The sequence below is a fragment of the Pseudorca crassidens genome, chromosome X, assembly GCF_039906515.1.
Source record: "Pseudorca crassidens isolate mPseCra1 chromosome X, mPseCra1.hap1, whole genome shotgun sequence".
Lineage (NCBI taxonomy): Eukaryota > Metazoa > Chordata > Mammalia > Artiodactyla > Delphinidae > Pseudorca > Pseudorca crassidens.
This window is the reverse complement of record NC_090317.1, coordinates 104856247-104874943: the sequence shown is the minus strand read 5'-3', so window position 1 is coordinate 104874943 and position 18697 is coordinate 104856247. Positions and strand designations below refer to the sequence as shown.

Here is an 18697-nt window from a genome sequence, read left to right as displayed (position 1 = left end):
TGACATAAATGTGCCTTGAGGAGTATGAACAAGACAGTGAAGAGCCCAGAAAATTTCATTTCAGACACACCTCTAGATAGTTGATTACAAATGAGAAAATTTAGGGTAGCAAGGAGACAGGAAAGAAGGTAATGAGAAGTTTTGGAGTCACTCTGTTCTCAGGTGGTTCGAATTCTGTCCCCACTGCTTACCTGCTGTTTGACACTCAGAAAGTGTCAATGGCTGATTCTCAGTCCTCAGCTTATTTATCACCATAATTTGATTCAGAAGATTCCTCTTCTTGGGAATATTGATTTGGCTTCCTAGACTACAAACACAACTTCCTCTGACCTCAAAGACTGCCTTTACTCAGTCTCCCATGCTGGTTCCCCCTCATCTCCCCGACCTCTAAATATAGTGTGTTCTAGACCTCGATCTATATTTCCATTTGTTCAGGCCAACAACTTCGAATCCTTCTTGACTCTTTATCTCAAACCCCACAGGCAATCCATCAGAAAATCCTATGGGTTCTTACCTCAAAAGACATCCAGAAAGCAATGTTATAACTGTGCTCACTACTACCACACTAGTCGAAAGACCCCCATCATCTCTCGTGAGTCTAGATGTTTCAAAATAGCATACTAAATGGTATCCCTGGTTCCTGTCTTTGCTCCCTAATGATACATTCTCAACACAGCTGACAGAGAAAGCCAGCTCAACTCTCCAAAAGCTTCCCTTCTCACTCTGAGTAAAAGCTCAAAGCCTAACCATGGCTTCACCTGACTTTAATCTCCTTAGCCTCTCTGACTTCTGCTACTGAACACCTTGATATTTCAGCCCCAGACACACTCTGTTTTTCTCTGACACTCTAGGCACACTCCTACCTTCTCGGGCTATGCATTTATTCTTCTCTCTGCCTTAAATGGTCCTGCCTCAGGTATTTGTAGATTCCTCATTCGATCTTTACTTAAATGGCACTTTCTCAGTGAGGCCTTGTACTGCCACTTTATCTACACACACACACACACACACACACACACACACACACACACACACACACACACACACACACACACACACACACACACACACACACACACACACACCCCCCTTAGCTCTCATTCCCCCTTCATTTTCATCTTTGGCATTTATCACTAACATTCTATACGTTTTACATATTAATCTGCTTAATTTCCACCTTGCCCACAGGAATATAAACGTATAAGGTCACGTATCCTTTTGCATTCCCTTCTTCACGCTATCTGCAGTGCCTAGAATAGTGCCTGGTACATAGCAGATGCATAATAAAGTGAGGTCTATCATAGCATCATGCCTCCATATACAATATTACAGTCTATCCCACTCCACCCACAGTTCAAAAGCTCTATGAAGGTGTACATGTGTAACAATCCTGGTAGTTATACATACAGTGGTCACAGAAACAGCCCAGGAAAGCTGAGGAAAGTAAAGCTGGATTCAATGAAAGTCTCCTGGAAACTCCAGATGAGATTGAGAGTTGGGCAAAACTCACTCTCCAACAGGACTGTTATGTAGTCCTGAAAACAGGAATAAACAATGACCCAAATAGAAAACAAGTAGCACCACGTAAAGTTCATTAACTCAAAACTTAATAGAATCCTGCCTTGGCTGAGGAAGAGAAAACAAAGGGGAAAAAACCCCCAACATGGTACTTGTAACATTTATTACAGAATAAAGAAAAAATATCATATTGAAAAAAATTAGAGGGAGTATAAACTCCCAACAGCGGTCTACCAAACAAAAGTTCAGGAAACAGTTCTGGCATCTTCACTGAGATATCATGGACTTCATAAAAAAGCAACATAAAATCATAAGGCTAGAAGACGTTGAATTTAACAGAAATGGAATGAAATACCAAGGCGACAGAGACACTGATCTCATAAGGAAGAAACTAAAGCCGCATTATTACGATCCAAATTAATACTGGAGATTGTAAAATGTAGACTTGATACTGAACAAAAGAGAAGGGAATGTTTCTTGACTATGGTACTAACCAGCATTCTTTGGCCTCAGTAGCAAATAAACAGGTATTCCCATTTGTCAAGTAGAGAGTTATAGTATTTTCAAGTACCCTAATTAAGTTGTTCCTGTATTTCCAGACTGTGCAAAATCTTTGGCTATGCTGACATGTGGGGATGTTTTGTTATCCACTAGGGAATAAGTGTAACAACACTTTACTGCTCTCAGAAACTTGGGGATTACTTTTTTCTCAGATGTTTTTCAAATGTTTCAACATCTTCAGTCTTTCTTCCTCTTCCATGGTTCCGACTCTCTCTATTTATTGAGATATATATATATACACACACATACATATATATATGTATGTATATATATGTATATATATAAAAGCTTCCCCCTTGTTTTCAAGGCCACGAATATTATCTGAATGTTCTTCAACGATGACACCCATTTTCTTCCATGCATTTCATCTTCAATGTTAGTCCAAATATCTATAGCCAGACTTTAGCCCTCACTACTTTACAGAAACTTATTTCATGAAAGGCTCCAAATATTTTTCCTGCCAGGTACAATGCTTCTTAAAGCATTAAGTACCGATAACTAAAACAACCTCTTTCAAATCACCTTGTTCATGAAAACATATCTGCCCTTGACATTAAGATCTTTCTATAATCTTTCTTCCTCTAGAAACTCATCCAGCTTTTCTGTATGTGTGCCTATTTCCTTATGTATCTCTGTTTATCATATATGTATGTGTATGAATACATATGTATAATATGGATATAATATTTTTAATTGTAAAAGTATATATTTTATAACAGAACGCAGTTTTGAAATTATTTTTTCTCAACAGAGAAAAATACTTTACTCAGTATATATTCCGTATATGATCATATGTTTAGAAGCTACTACTCAAGATTCTAAAGTATCTAGTACACATAAATTCAAGTAAAGGCATGAGTGAACCATTGCATGAGCAATGAATTGTACATTTTCAAATATATAATGGGCTCATGAAAATTCTGAGATCATCAGGAAGTTATGAATTCTAAAGTGTATAACTTCAAGTGCAAAATAAAAGGCAATTCAAATCACTATGCTGGGCACACGAAACTAATATTGTATGTAAATTATAATTCAAAAAATAAGATAATTGATCAAAAAAGGCAATTTAGTTGTATTATTTTAAAAAAGAAACATAATTAACATAAGTTTTAAGCAAAGTATACAGGAAAGAGAAGTTTACTAGTTCTTTAATAAGCTGATTAAAAACACTCATGACCTCTTGTCCTCCTTCTTTACCGGCATCTCTTAAAGCCCTCTTCTTTTCATGACATCTTTTCTAATTAATATGAAAGTAAGTCCCACATCCCCCAGAGTCCTACTCTGACTATAGAAGCAATTAATTTTCTATTCACTTAAGATTCTATAATGAAGTTTTACCCTTTGACAGAAAAAGTAATTTATTCACTCAAATGTTTATTCAGAAGTTGTTATATCCTTCATATTGGTAGCAGAGCCTGACTTAAAACGTGCCTGCAGAACTGAAAAAAAATCACTTATTCACATAATCAAACATTAATTGGATTAAATACCAGGCGCCTATGTTACACACTGCATACCAAAACCAAACTAAGCCAAACTAAAAGCAAACGAACAAACAAACAAAACCCAATCAGATTAAGTTCCAGTCCCTAGTTTCTAGAAACCAACAATATAATCAATGTAACAATGGCGAGAAATCAGCTTGGATAAGTAAAAAGGAATTAGGTCATGGTAGTCTGCATAAGGGCAACATGAAGACAGTGACTTTGCCAATGCCTTTCAGTCAAAGGCCACCAGGAACCTGCCTGTAGATGAACAAAGTTAAGTTGATTTACTAGTTGCAACAAGAGACATGGCATGTAATAGGGAACTATGGGGGTATGTCTCCAAGAGGATGTTACAAATAGTTTATAGGGTTTGGGCTTGTGTAAGGTGATGTGGGTGGTCAAGGAAGCAAGGCTTTGCCTTTAATTAGACGCTGTAAGGAAGTGGAGGTGATTCTATGATTGGATATCTTAAATCTTCTTATCTAGATGGCAGAAAGAATGTAGAGGCTAAAGCCATGATTAGTAAAGGAGCATAATCTGTCATATTAGTGAAGAGGAGGGATATTTGGTCATTTTGGGTGGTTTGGACAATGTTAGTATTTTTTACTGTATTGAGACATAATTACACAATGGTCACATTTTTGTCGTGATCCATCATGACTGTGGAGTGGCCCTGTCTGAGGTGAGCATTCGGAGTTGTTTGTCATATTCAACATGAGAACATTACAGACTAGCTGCAAGTACTAGTACAGCATCTAGCACCTCCAAGGCCTAACTGCAGTGCCAACCCAGCTCCTGGGTCTCAGTGGCTGCTCTTTTTTTTCTCAAATGAATGTAAACAGAGGCATAACAGGATACTACTTATGTTTTAGTAAGTTCACTCTGGCAGAAGTGATGTGAAAACTTCTAAAGTAATACAACATTAGTGGCAGTGAAGACCAGCTAGGGACTGTCATCTTAAACCAAAGTCAGCCATAATATTAGCTTTAGTCAGGGTTGTGGTGATGGGAATAGAGAGAACTGGACAGTTTCAAGAGCTGTTAAGGGAATGAGATTAAATGAACTTGTCAAAGGGTAGACGTGTGAATGGTAGAAAAAAAAATCTAGATGACCCAGTTAGCTTTTAGGTTTCTGGATGAGGTTGCTGGAAGAAGAAAAGTAAAAAGAAGGAATAAAGGAGTGCTGGAGAGAGACTGAAGTTTAAGTTTGCAGGCAAACATTCAAGTAAATGTGTCTATTACGCAATTAGATATACTGGACTAGGCTTTAAGGGAGAGACACGAGCTAAAGATACACATTTGCGAGTCATTAGAAAATAGATGCTATTTGAATGGGAAGTAATGAGGATAATCTAGAGAGGAAAACAAGGGAAGAACTGTACAGAATTTCAATATTAAAGAAAAACAAGATGGAACAAAATGGCAAAAACGTTAAAAAGGTAAACAATAGAGAGTGGTATTCCATAATCCAGAGGAGGAAAGAATTTCATGAAGGACTAAGAGGTTAATAGGGTCTAGTCCTGCAGAGAAGTTGAGAAAATAAGGCACACAAATATTCACATATATATTTATAGGATAGGATGGAAAGATGGAAAAACAGCCTGTTTAAAGGCTGATGATAAAGACCCAGAAAATAGGGAGACATTGAAGAAATGGATGTGTGGCTGAATGGAAGCAGGTTCCTGAGGACACAGACAGTGAAGATATTGAACACACACCCCCTGAGAATAGCCCTAATGAGCCAAAACACAGTCTCTACCACCAAGGCAGAGGGAAATAAAGAGACCGTGAGCACAAATACACATAATTTAAGAGAGATTATTTTAACTAAAGTAGGAGGGAAAGTCACCTACTGTAAATGGTGGGGAAAAGTTTAAGAGGCCTATAAAAACTTGAAATAATAGTTAAGAAAAGTTGAGAAAATTTACTAGGGAAGTATGGAAAGCTTAGGAAGAATTACTGATGAGTCTATTAAAGTGTGTTTTTTCCGAAATGGAGTAATGTCTGGCAGCGAAACATCTACAGTATTGTTAATGCAAGTGGGTAGGTGAATTGAGGAGAAGAGGGAAATGGAAGCTTTTGGAGACAGCAAGATAGTCCACGTGGGCTGAGATTTTTAAGGATAAAGGCATAACTTGGGTGGAGGAGACTGTGAACCTGATGCCAAAGTTTTCGAAGAGAAAATAATAGAATAAATTGGTGAATGACAGATGGCCACTTGGCATGAAACACAAGGGAAGTGACAGTTTTACATTAAGGGTGGTACCTTTGGAAGTGACCCTGAGAAGTGAGTAAACTAGCAATTCTAAAGGAGTGGAGGAGTGAGTCATTAATCTTCGTGGTGATCTTAAGGGTAAAAGTATTGGGTTGGCCAAAAAGTTCATTCGGGCTTTTTTCCATCTTACAGAAAAACCCGAACAAACTTTTTGGCCGACCCGATAAATTCCATATATGAACAAAACGGGTATACAGGAGAGAAAGTCTGTTTTGGAAGAAGGGTTTCCGAGTGCACAGTGAATGAGTGTGAGAAAGCACAAAGAAGAGAAAGTGAGACAGAGGAAAGAGTACAGAAGAGCATAGAGACGAAGATACAAGAAAGGACAGGTGAATAGAGGTTCCTATATTCTCCGTGGCAAGCACAGATAACAGAGATAAGGGAACGGTAGAATTAATTGGCTTGAAGATTTCCCACAGAACTTGGTGAAAAGTTGATTTGGTATGGGTGTAAGCAAGTGTAAGTCCCAGGAAGAGCCCAAGGCCTATTGACCTTAATGGCTAGTAGGAAAGCTTTTCAGGAGAACACTGTAGAGGTATAAAATCACCTTGGAGTAAGAAGAGCTTGTTTTGTTGGTTTAATTACTAACTTACATTACCATGTGCTCAGTTCAAGAAGTTGAGTAGCTATACCTGTTAAGTCAGCTGGAAATTCTGAACTATGGTGACATTAACAGAATGACTGAAGAACACCTAGGAGTCTGGTAAAGTCTCCCATTGTGTATTGATTCTCCAACATTTATGTACGTAGGAATCACCTGTGGATCTTGTTTAAATGCAAATTCTGATTTATCAAGCCTGAAATCAATCCTACAGTTCTAAGAAGCTCACAGATGATGCCAATACTGGTTGTCCAGGGACCACACTTTGAGTAGATATGTCCCCTAGAACTCAACTTTTAAAAAAGTGTATTATGTTAATTGTATGGATAAAACACATTGTTAATAGAGAAGGAAAATTTTTGTTAGATTTAAAAGTATATAAATCTGAAGTGACAGTGTCCTAGGATATTCTAATTGGCTGAAAGTGCTTGATTCCTTCATTCATTTATTACTTCAAGTGAAAAAAAAAAAGAGGAGGTATTATTTAGCCATTTTTAATGAATGCCTAAAAATGAATTAATAGCACTCAAGCTCATGAGATAGGCCTCCCATGTGTTCAAAATAACCTACATAAACTGACAGGTGAAGAAGCAAGAAAATTAATGTATGCCTAAACTGCATATCCATCACCATTACTATGTATTTCTCTCAAGGATTTTTTTAAATACATATACCTTATATTTAGCCTGAAGGAAATGTCTAGGTAAATCATTTCATGTCCTATTTTAGTAGGCAATTAAGAATGATGTTTTTATTTCAGAATATGAGAGTAAAAGTTGATAAAGGTGACTCAACGAAGCATCAGAAAACCACTCATACAGTATTGTACATTGTTTTTAGCACTTGCAGTCTCTCATTGCTGGACACTATTGATTAAATGCAAATTGCTTCTAGGTAACCATATGATAACAGGAAATTTTTAAATTTATAGTCTGGAAATGCTAGAATTCAATTTTCCTGCTTGATCAAAGCTATTTTAAGACACAGAAATAGGATGGCAAACAGTTAAGTAGATTATTCAGATAGATAAAAAATATTTAATTAGCTAATAAAATGTCTACCCAAGGTGATTCATACTTTCAGTGGTCGAGTATGTCACATGAACTCCGAAACATAATTAGAGTTCATCTTCTCTAAGTAATTTTCTACTTGTAGACTTTCCCTCAAAAATTGTAACAAAGAATATACCTTTGAATAAGTATACTCTGAAATAAGATATTTCGCTATTTTCTACATGTTATCATTCAGTTTAATTTTAAAACTAAAACATTAACAATATAATCATAATTCCCTTTTCTGGAAACTATCTATAATAGTCCGTTATTAAGCTGATAACAGAATACCATAGAAAGCCAATAAGAAATTTAAAATAACTTTCCCATTTATAAACAGTCAACTCTGAGCAATGTTGATGAAATTCTCTCTCCCCCTCAAGCAGCCTAAAAAAACAGAATTTTTTCTCCTAGAAGAAGATTTTTTTGTTCTCCAAAAGTTCCAACCCCACGGCAGGTATTCCCTTGTATCTGTGTTAGTGCTGTATTTGTAAACATCTAATAGATTTTGTAATTCATGAAGTCAAATGCTGGAAAGATAAAGCAGAGTGAATCCGCACATGTGATCTTCCTATAGCTAAAATTATTTAACATTCAGAATACCTGTTTCTTTAGCCTGCCCACTGCAGAATATTCACTCTGACTGTGAGAAATTTCCTCACAAACTATTGCCAATTATATACCAAAAATGGATGTTTATAAGTCGAAGTTGAAAAATCAAAGCCTTGATAATGTCCCTGAAGATGAAACAGCTCTTATTAAATTAATAAAAATCCCTATTGCAAAGGATGAAACTATAATGTCTCAGTAGGAAATAAAACCAGCAAACAATCTTTTATAAAAAAATAAAAAGGCCGGGCAACTTTTAGTTATGTTAATGTAATACGTACATATCCAGAAAATGCAAATATGTTATAACTTATGACAATTATTAATGATTTTGAAGTATAACATTTTGATGACAGTGAGAGCACAAACAGGGTCTTTAGTATTCCTAAGGGTCGGGTCTATTCTATTCCATTCTGTTCTGCAAGCCTGCTAAAGTATCAGCCTTCAGGTGAAAGAACAATATATGAAGGGAAATCAATATGAGTTCATGTTACAAAGTTGTTAATTTACAGCTAAGTAATATAAAAGTTAAAGAAGGTTTACAAAAAGTATTCCTCATTAGTCACAGCAGAATCAGTAAACATTTCTCTATACTAAACTTTGATTCTACTTGATATGTAAAATATATTTCAAAGATATCTTTAAAAGCATTATATCATATCACTTTAATCTTTTCAACTTTAAGAGAATAAGAGTTCAGAGCACAGAGTTTACAAGCAGCAAAACTTAGCAAAATACATAAAAAATAATGCATAACCTACATTGACTTTTTCTTTAAGGTCTGAGAAGTTGCCTTCCTTCCGATAGACTGCAAATTCAGGACTCTGCAACACAGCTTCTGAACGAGTAATCCAACTGTGAAGTTCAGTTATATCGACATCCAACCTAAGACAGGGAAAAATAAGGGTCATTATTTCTTGATTATATCTTTCTTCTATATGGGAAAAAAAAGCAATCTATCAACATTTACCATTTTTTCCCAACCTGAAACTTCTGCCTGATGCCCCTATTGCTGTTAACAGCACTACTATTTCCCTGGTCAGGATGGCTCAAAATTTGGAGTCAGCTTTGATCCAGTCTCATGATCACAGAGGTCATTTTATTCATCTCAATGTAGCAATGACCTCTACAAGTTACCTCTATAAGTTATTCCTCAGCCTTTGTTTGAATGTCTGCATGATTGAAAAGTTAGTACTTTCCAAGATAACTCTCTTTCTTTTTGGAATGTACTTACAGTAAACAAAAAATTCCTTTTGGTGGCCCCCATTAAACCATACCTCGGATACTCATGCCCTTCGTGTTGTCTCCAACCATATTGACGCTGTGTTTGGTCATATGACTTGCTATAGCAAATGGGAGGGATATTAGTACGTGTAACGCAAGCATGGGCTTGATAAGTGCTTGCACCTTGGATCTTGTCCTCGTAGAACACACACTCTGAGAAGGCAAGTGTTATATAAGACGTTGAAGGATCCTAAAGTGCTTTACAAAAGCTCAGGCTTGCCAGGTGGAAAGACCACGTGAAAGAGCATGCAGCACCAGGCAAGTGAATAAAGCCTTCTTTGACCTTCTGACCCAACTCAAACACCAGCTGAATACAACCAAGTGAGTGCTCTAGCTGACTCCACTCAGAGCCACGGAACTGCCCAAAGAGCCCTGCCCACATTGCAAAATTGTGAGATATGATAAATAAATAAATAAACCATTAAATTTTGAGGTGGGTTGTTATGCTGCAATAGATACGTGATCACCCACACTGTTATTCCCAAACATTCTTTTATTGCAGATATCTATGGAGCTACTGGGAATAAACTATTAACTCTGATGAGGTGATTCAGGTCTACTTAAAGCAAATATTTTCAAGGGAGTAAGGTGAGTTCCAAGGGTGGAGAATGTCTATGAATCACTTGAAATTTCCGGCACAACTCTGAATGTGTGTGCATTTTTCTTGAGAAAGAACCTATAGATTTTATCAGCATCTGTAAAGAATCTATGATAACGGGAATTTAGAGATCATCTAATCCAATTGTTTATTAAACAAAACAAACAGGCAAACAAACAAATGAAAGTTATCCAGAAAAATCAATGACTTACTCAATTTTCATAGGAAATCTGTGGAGTAGACCAAAAATACAAATACAAGATTTAAGACACCAAGTAATGTACTGTAATCACCATGCTGTAGCTTCTTTTCCAATACAACCCTCAAATAGTTGAAATCAACTCTTTAAATCCACTAGAAGATATCTGATGGTCAGCCTACCCTACTCCTAGTTACTTCAATGGATATTCCATGGTTTGTCAGTATCTTACTTTCCTTAAAATGTGGTTCCTAAAAAGATCATATCAGTGGTGTTTAGTATAATCAGGAAAGAATAGACAATTATCTTCTTTATGAGTACTTTCATTGAGGTAGCCTATGAGTTCAATCAACTCAAATTTCAGGGCTTTAAATCATATAAACCTGTTAGAATTTTTCATGTTATTTGCAGGCTATTGTTTTAAAATTAAACTGATAAAGAGTTTCACAGAACACAAAACACTTCCAAAAGCCTTTTGTTTTCTTACAAAAATCAGTGGTAATGTACTACCAATCTCTCTGCTCATATGAGGAGATGGAGGCTCAGAGAAATTAAGTCAATTGCTCTCAGGCTGTTAGTACCATACGGACGAAACTTAATTCATCTTGTTCACCATTATATCCTTCACCTCAAAGAGGACCTGATTCATAGTAATAAATATTTACTAAGTTTTTATTTACCAAGGCTACCCAACTGGAAATAGAAGAAACAGAGATCTGAATTCAGAGATTTTTTATTCTAAATTCCACATCATTAAATGTCAATCCCTTATTTCATTTGCATATGGATTATAAATATTTATCGTGTTTTATTTTATCATATATGGTGGTTATCTTTCCTACATTTGTTTTTTGCATAAGTTTAACTATTAGGTTTCCTATTTCTTCACTTGTAATGCTGATTTTAAGAGTCCTGTTGCATGCTACTAAAAATCTTTCTCATTGATGTTAATTTATGAAATCAACAGTCTTCAACTATGGTCATTTAGCCACCCACCAAATCCAGTGCATGTTTTCCATCAGAATGTCTTAAGAAGGGCATTTTTGTTTTTCTTTTAGTCCAGTATAAAAATCTGTGTGTGTCTCCGCCGGTGGACATTCACTTGCCAGTGCATGGGGCAGGCCAGGAGTACTGGGATGTTAATACCTCAGGGGTGACCCTCAGCTAGTGAGAGCCGGGAGTTGGTAGATAAATATCCCAGCTCCCTTGCCTTCAGTGCAACCACCTTGAGGGATATTACACACAGTGTCTCAGAAGGTTCCCAGCAGGATTGAGCACAGTTGCCTCCATTGTTAACCTGCTCATGTATCATCCTGTAATGGCTGCCTTTTTCTTATCTCACTTCCTCACTTTGCTTCCTGGGATTACTTCCTAAAAAAACTACCTGCACCAAATCTTTGTCTCTAGATCCACTCTTGTGGAAACCCAGACTAAGGCAATGATCAACAGCCTCAAATGAACCCAGCATCCTGCCATATTTAATTTTTTCACCTTGAGCTCTGACTCTCCACAGGAACTATTTCAAACTTTTCCCAAAGCTCTCAAAGCTCTGATCCGTCTTTTTTCTTTGGGATTGACATATACACACTGCTATATTTAAAATAAAAAACCAACAAGGGAAAAAAAAATCAACCAAAATGAAAAAAAGCTCTCATCCATCTTCTTTCTCCACCTATCAACAGATGACATTGTTTCCTACTTTACAGAGAAAAGTGCAATTATCAGACTAGAATTTCTCCCTTCCACTTCCTATGTCCAAATATCCAATCTTACCTGCCTGTGCCCTTCTCATTCCTTTCCCTTCAAATGAGTTTCTCTTCTTTTACTTAAAGCTAATCCCTCTACCTGCATTTTGTACTTCATTCTCTTACTTCTTCTCAGGCATTTGAGTCTCTCAATTTTTTTTTAATGTATCCACTGTAAATTCAACCCCTCCCTCTCAAGTTAATTCTTCATATGGAAATTTAAACATATTTTTATTGATTCCTTTATTAAAAAATCAGCACTCTCTTGACCTCCATATTCTCCTCTGACCTTTCTCTTATCTTCTGCAAAGGCAAATGTTTTGCAACAGTTGTCCAGTTTCCTGTCAGTTCCCCATCTCCTCTTCACTCCTTAATCCACTCAATGTTGTTTCTTAACAAAAACATATTAATAAAGGAATCATGTCACTAAAGCCAATGGAGAGTTTTACTTTCTTGCCATCTAGCAACACTTAACACTGTTGTTGACCATACTCTTCTTTGAAATTCTTTTTTTGCCTCCATGATCCCCCTCTATTTATTTTGTCTTCTATTTCTATGACCACGGATAATTTTTTCTTTGCAGGCTCATCCTCTTCCATCCTGTTATTACATGCTGAAGTTTATCAAGGCCCAGTTCATTTCCAGTCATCTTCTATCCTATTATATTACTCTCTCACTAGCAATCTTAATCATGCTAATGACCTTAACCACAATATATATATCAATGACTCCGATACAGATATCTCTACTTCAAGCATTTCTTCTGAGCTCCATAGCTACATAACCATCCACCTACTGGATGATCCCACTTGCATGCTGTAAGAGCTCTTTCAATATATAATGTCAAGACCTAATGTTTGATTTTCGCTCCCAAACTGGTACCCTCCCAGTGTCCTCAGACCTGTGAATGGCATCACTGTCTATCACCTTTGATACCCTCCTCTCCCTTCCCTCACATATTTAGCAAAGTCTAATCCATCAAACATTCTATTTCTTGTGAATCTATCTGCTGCTCAGGATCTCTACAGTTGGCATCCTCACTGATCTTGCCATTAAATGTGACCAAAACTACTGAAATGGCCTCTCCACTGGTTCTAGGCAAACTTTCTGGAACCCTCCCATCTGTTCCATGCACTACTGGTGAAATTATCATTTCTAAAAGATATCTGATTATATAACCTTCATTCATTAAGCCACTCAAAGATTTTCCATTTTTCTTAGGATAAAGAGCAAAATTTCAGACCTCTTAACCCTATACTTTACTTCTAGAAACAAATCTCTCTTCAAGTTTCTTAGGGAGCCAAGGAGCCATACTGCAGTCTTGTCCCTCCCCCAATGAAGTGAAATCCTTCATTGACTCTTATCCACTAGAAGATTTCTATTTTGGAAACTTGGCTTCTTGATATAATCCACGTTGGTCACTCTGGTCAAATCTGTCCCTTCACCTTTACACTAGTCTGACTCAATCACACGTCAAATACTCTCTGAGTCATAAAGGTGAGATGTGAATATCCACGATTCAATGTCAAATTCTCCCTTTAGACTTGGTTTTTGTGGTCCCACACCCTTTTGATTCAGAGTATCTCTGTTAAAGATTGCTCACATCCACCTACAGGTCCATGAAACTAGAAGTTGACTCAAGGTGCTAAGCTGGCATCACAGCTGGGAGAGATCTGCTACGGCCTATGTTGGAGAAAGTTTTCACCAGGCCTGGAATTTACATTGGTCTTGTTTGAACATGTGTTATAATTATCCTTTACCACCACCTCTAATCAATGGCAAAAAAAAGGTAAAGGATATTTATTCAGTTTGAAAATAAATAGTTTTCAAAAAAATCATAATACTTTTAGACATCTGTCTTTCTGAAAAATGTGAAACTGTATGTTTCCTTTTAAAACACATCTCTACCTCCGTTTCTGCCACAAAATATACACTAAGTGCTTATTATATGCCAGACATAGTATTAAACTCCACAGATAACAGAGATGAAAATGCAGCAGTCTACATTATCAAGGAGTTTGGTTTAGCGAAGCATCCATTTGACAAAAAATGCTTTAGACATACAACTGGGGCTCAGCTCACGCTGCGACTTTTGTTTAGGATAATCAAAAAACACCTTTTCAATGAATTAAGATTAAATCAGTTTCTAGACTAGAGACTCTGCCAGGTAAATTGGTTATCTCCACACAATGAAGCCTTTGTGGAGTCAACACCATGGTAACCGTCTGCTTGCTGCTCAGACTGTGAAGATTTTAAGGGAGGCCTGGGCACCAGTTGGCATGTAGTTGTAATAATTCAGATCAATTCAGGCAACAGGATGTAAAATCCCATAGAGAGGTCTTTCCTCATTCAATGTTTTTGTTTGTCCGATTTTATAGATTTGGAAAGAGGCTGCAAAAGATGACTGAACTTGCTCTTTACATAAGTATCTTTTAGAGAGTGATTATACTCTTTTGATTTACAGATTTATTTATTTATTTTAATATTTTTTTATTTTTTTAATTTTCTTTAACATGTTTATTGGAGTATAACTGTTTTACAATGTTGTGTTAGTTTTTGCTGTATAACAAAGTGAATCAGCTATATGTGTATATATATCCCCATATCCCTTCCCTCTTGCGTCTCTCTCCCACCCTCCCTATCCCACCCCTCTAGGTGGTCACAAAGCACCAAGCTGATCTCCCTGTGCTATGCAGCTGCTTCGTGCTAGCCATCTATTTTACATTTGGTAGTGTATATATGTCCATGCCACTCTCTCACTTTGTCCCAGCTTACCCTTCCCCCTCCCCGTGTCCTCAAGTCCACTCTCTATGTCTGCGTCTTTATTCCTGTCCTACCCCTAGGTTCATCAGAACCTTTTTTTTTAGATTCCATATATATTTGTTTTTCTCTTTCTGACTTACATCACTCTGTATGACAGACTCTAGGTCCATCCACCTCACTACAAATAACTCAATTTCATTTCTTTTTATGGCTGAGTAATATTCCATTGTTTATATGTGCCACATCTTCTTTATCTATTCATCTGTAGATGGACACTTAGGTTGCTTCCATGTCCTGGCTATTGTAAATAGTGCTGCAATAAACATTGTGGTACATGTGTCTTTTTGAATTATGGTTTTCTCAGGGTATATGCCCAGTAGTGGGATTGCTGGGTCATGTGGTAGTTCTATTTTTAGTTTCTTAAGGAACCTCCATACTGTTCTCCATAGTGGCTGTATTAATTTACATTCCCACCAACAGTGCATGACGGTTTCCTTTTCTCCACACCCTCTCCAGCATTTATTGTTTGTAGATTTTTTGATGATGGCCATTCTGACTGGAATAAACCTACCTAAGGAGACAAAAGACCTGTATGCCGAAAACTATGAGACACTGATGAAAGAAATTAAAGATGATACAAACAGATGGAGAGATATACCATGTTCTTGGATTGGAAGAATCAACATTGTGAAAATGACTTTACTACCCAAAGCAATCTACAGATTCAATGCAATCCGTATCAAACTACCAATGGCATTTTTCACAGAGCTAGAACAAAAAAATTCACAATTTGTATGGAAACACGAAAGACCCCGAGTAGCCAAAGCCATCTTCAGAAAGAAAAACGGAGCTGGAGGAATCAGGCTCCCTGACTTCAGACTATACTACAAAAGCTACAGTAATCAAGACAGTATGGTACTGGCACAAAAACAGAAAGATAGATCAATGGAACAGGATAGAAAGCCCAGAGATAAACCCATGCACATATGGTCAGCTTATCTTTGATAAAGGGAGCAAAGAATACACAATGGAGAAAAGACAGCCTCTTCAATAAGTGGTGCTGGGAAAACTGGACAGCTACACATGAAAGAATGAAATTAGAACATTTCCTAACACCATACACAAAAATAAACTCAAAATGGATTAAAGACCTAAATGTAAGGCCAGACACTATCAAACTCTTAGAGGAAAACATAGGCAGAACACTGTATGAACTAAGTTACAGATTTATTTTTAAGGGATTTCAAATATTTTTTAGGGAAGTTGTGAGTAAAGTGCTTTACCTAGGAAAACTATATCTATTCATAAGCATGTGTGTTAATATGTTACACTTTCTTTCTGAAATGTAATGGAACAAAGTATCAATGAGTTTGTACTATTCTTAGGTGTTAGTTAGACTTTCTTTTTCTCTTTTCTTTCATCTTTGTGATGTCTTGATTCCTTTGGCAATAGGTGGAACCTAAACCCAATTCTTACATGATTTAAGCTGAGCTATTGCTCATGTAATATTCTGTTTACTTTTTTTTTTTTTTCTGTGGCTTCAATTTGGGCTTGTTGCTTCAACCATATCTATGATTTTCTTACTAAAACTTTTTGTCTCAATGTAATATACAGTCAGCCCATACTCCAAGATCTAACATTCAATACCATCCCTTAGCATTCTGGGACTTAACTGTCAGCTGCTAGCACTTGTTTTCCCTCCAGTATTCTGCCAGTAGCCAGCCCCATCTCTGTGTGCCAGCAATGAGGATGGAAGGGTGAAGGGGAAGCAGAGGCAGAGTTTTCAAAAGGCTTCCTGTGCACTCTTACTGAGTGCCAATGGCTCACATTCAATGCTTAGTCTCAGTGACATTTCCACCGCTTTTAGCAAAATGAACAAGACCTCCTTCTTGGCTTCTACTCAGACCCTGGCTTCCAAGTAACAACTGCACATTTACTTTATTCCTTATCTATTTGGCAGCTCTTCCTTCATCATTTTCTGTGCCTTGCCCCCTAGTTTTCACATGTTCACTGGCATTGAATATTTTTCACATATCCTTGCTGAGATGTATGCCAAATTAACAGACTCCCCTGATTTAAATCCATACATGTTTCTAAATTGGGTGCTATCTATTCTCCCCAGCGTTTTGCCACTGGTATTTTTTATCACGCTTTGCACTACTTGAGGCTGGGTCTTTAATCACCAACTGAAGATATCATACAGATGTAACTCAGGTACCTTTTCAAAACCCTCAAGAATAACACTGAAGAGTTATTTTCAATACCATATTAAATCTTGGATTCTGTGCATGTATTTTTCTTCCTTTATAAAATCACTCATTTCTACTATTTTTTTTTCACTTTTAAAACTCTCACAAAACATTGATAAAGAACTGACATAGAATAAGTTGCTTATAATGGGCCTGTACACCCTCAGAATCAGCCCATCAATAAAATTTCTTATTACTCTCATCTTACTCTCATAACACACTTCACTCTGTACTTAATGTACTTCTATATGTTATTACAGACAGACTCTATCCCTTAAATCCAGTCTAACTTTATCCAGAGAGGCATGGACATATATACACTACCAAACTTAAGGTAGATAGCTAGTGGGAAGCAGCCGCATAGCACAGGGAGATCAGCTCCGTGCTTTGTGACCGCCTGGAGGGGTGCGATAGGGAGGGTGGGAGGGAGGGAGACGCAAGAGGGAAGAGATATGGGAACATATGTATTATATAACTGATTCATTTTGTTGTAAAGCAGAAACTAACACACCATTGTAAAGCAATTATACTCCAATAAAGATGTAAAAAAAATTTTCTTTATCTAAGAAAATTATGACTTCTAACTCTCTATTTACAAAATGATTTTCTTCCTGTAACAGTTGATGAATATTCTGTCCTATATTTTTCAAGTATAACCTAAAATCTCATCTTTGTGATTATTTATGATTAACAGTGAAGTGACAATTTTCTCTCCTTTACAAAGGTACTCATCACAACCCCCCAAAACTAAGATCTGTAGAGTCTCATGGAACAGAGCAACCATATCTTTGATTTTTTTTTTTTTTTTGCAAATATTTTATTACCAAACCAAGGTTTTTTTCCAAAGAGATCTTCTATTTTTCTGGAAGTTTCAAGTATGGTGCATATATACCAAATATTCGAAAGGTCTAAGTTTTCCCTCAAGATCATATTGTACAAATGGACTCTACTTCCTCCAGTTGAATTTTCCATAAAGATAATGCAAATTAGATCAATTATACTTCCTTGCAGTCTAAATTGGGAGATATATGTCTGTGTTGCAGGTGCGTGTATATGTGTGTGTATGTGTAAATATTTTAAGTAAATTAAAACTAAAGCAGAAACTAACACACCATTGTAAAGCAATTATACTCCAATAAAGATGTTAAAAAAATTTAAAAAATAAAAGACAAACAGAAACACATTCAAAAGAACCAGAGGAACACTTGCAGTTTAAAAAGTTATCAATTTTGAACTGTCAACAGTAAATCATTGCATGGAATTTGTGCTCTATGATAACACTGCTAATTATGTCAGAAGAGCCTCTTAATGGGCACTACTGTGTTCCGTTAATATAGTGACTGCCACATAAAGTATTTAAGATGACACATTTACATAAACTTTAATTCAGTCACTTTTAATATACCATTTGGAACTCATCATTCCCACATGTGTAAACTATGAAACTATAAATCCTTCAAGCTCCCAGACTTAAACTAATTTGATTAGTGAGCTGGTTATGAATGGCCATATTATATCTTTAAACATCTTTGCACATAAAATTTCATAAAAACTTATAAGCCTCACCTTTAGCAGCCTGAAAGTAAAGTATTAACATTTGTGAAATATGTTAACTCTTGCACAATCCTAAGGCTCTAGGCCTAGACCAGATGACTTAACAAACCAAATTTTAATGTACATGTTAATTAGCTAGAACACACATTTTCATGTTCATGGAAACAAAACTATGACTCTTTTTTACTGGTACTACAATG

At 36.5% G+C, this 18697-nt stretch overlaps 1 protein-coding gene across 2 annotated transcripts in view; it reads right to left on the bottom strand.

The window, feature by feature from the left end:
• The window catches only part of DMD (dystrophin), a 2128065-nt gene that overhangs the window by 1422704 nt on the left and 686664 nt on the right, over positions 1–18697 (bottom strand). For both annotated transcript variants that reach the window (XM_067723245.1, XM_067723244.1), the window contains exon 18: positions 8867–8990. In XM_067723245.1, coding sequence (XP_067579346.1) covers positions 8867–8990 — 124 coding nt within the window. The remainder of the gene's footprint in view (positions 1–8866; positions 8991–18697) is intronic.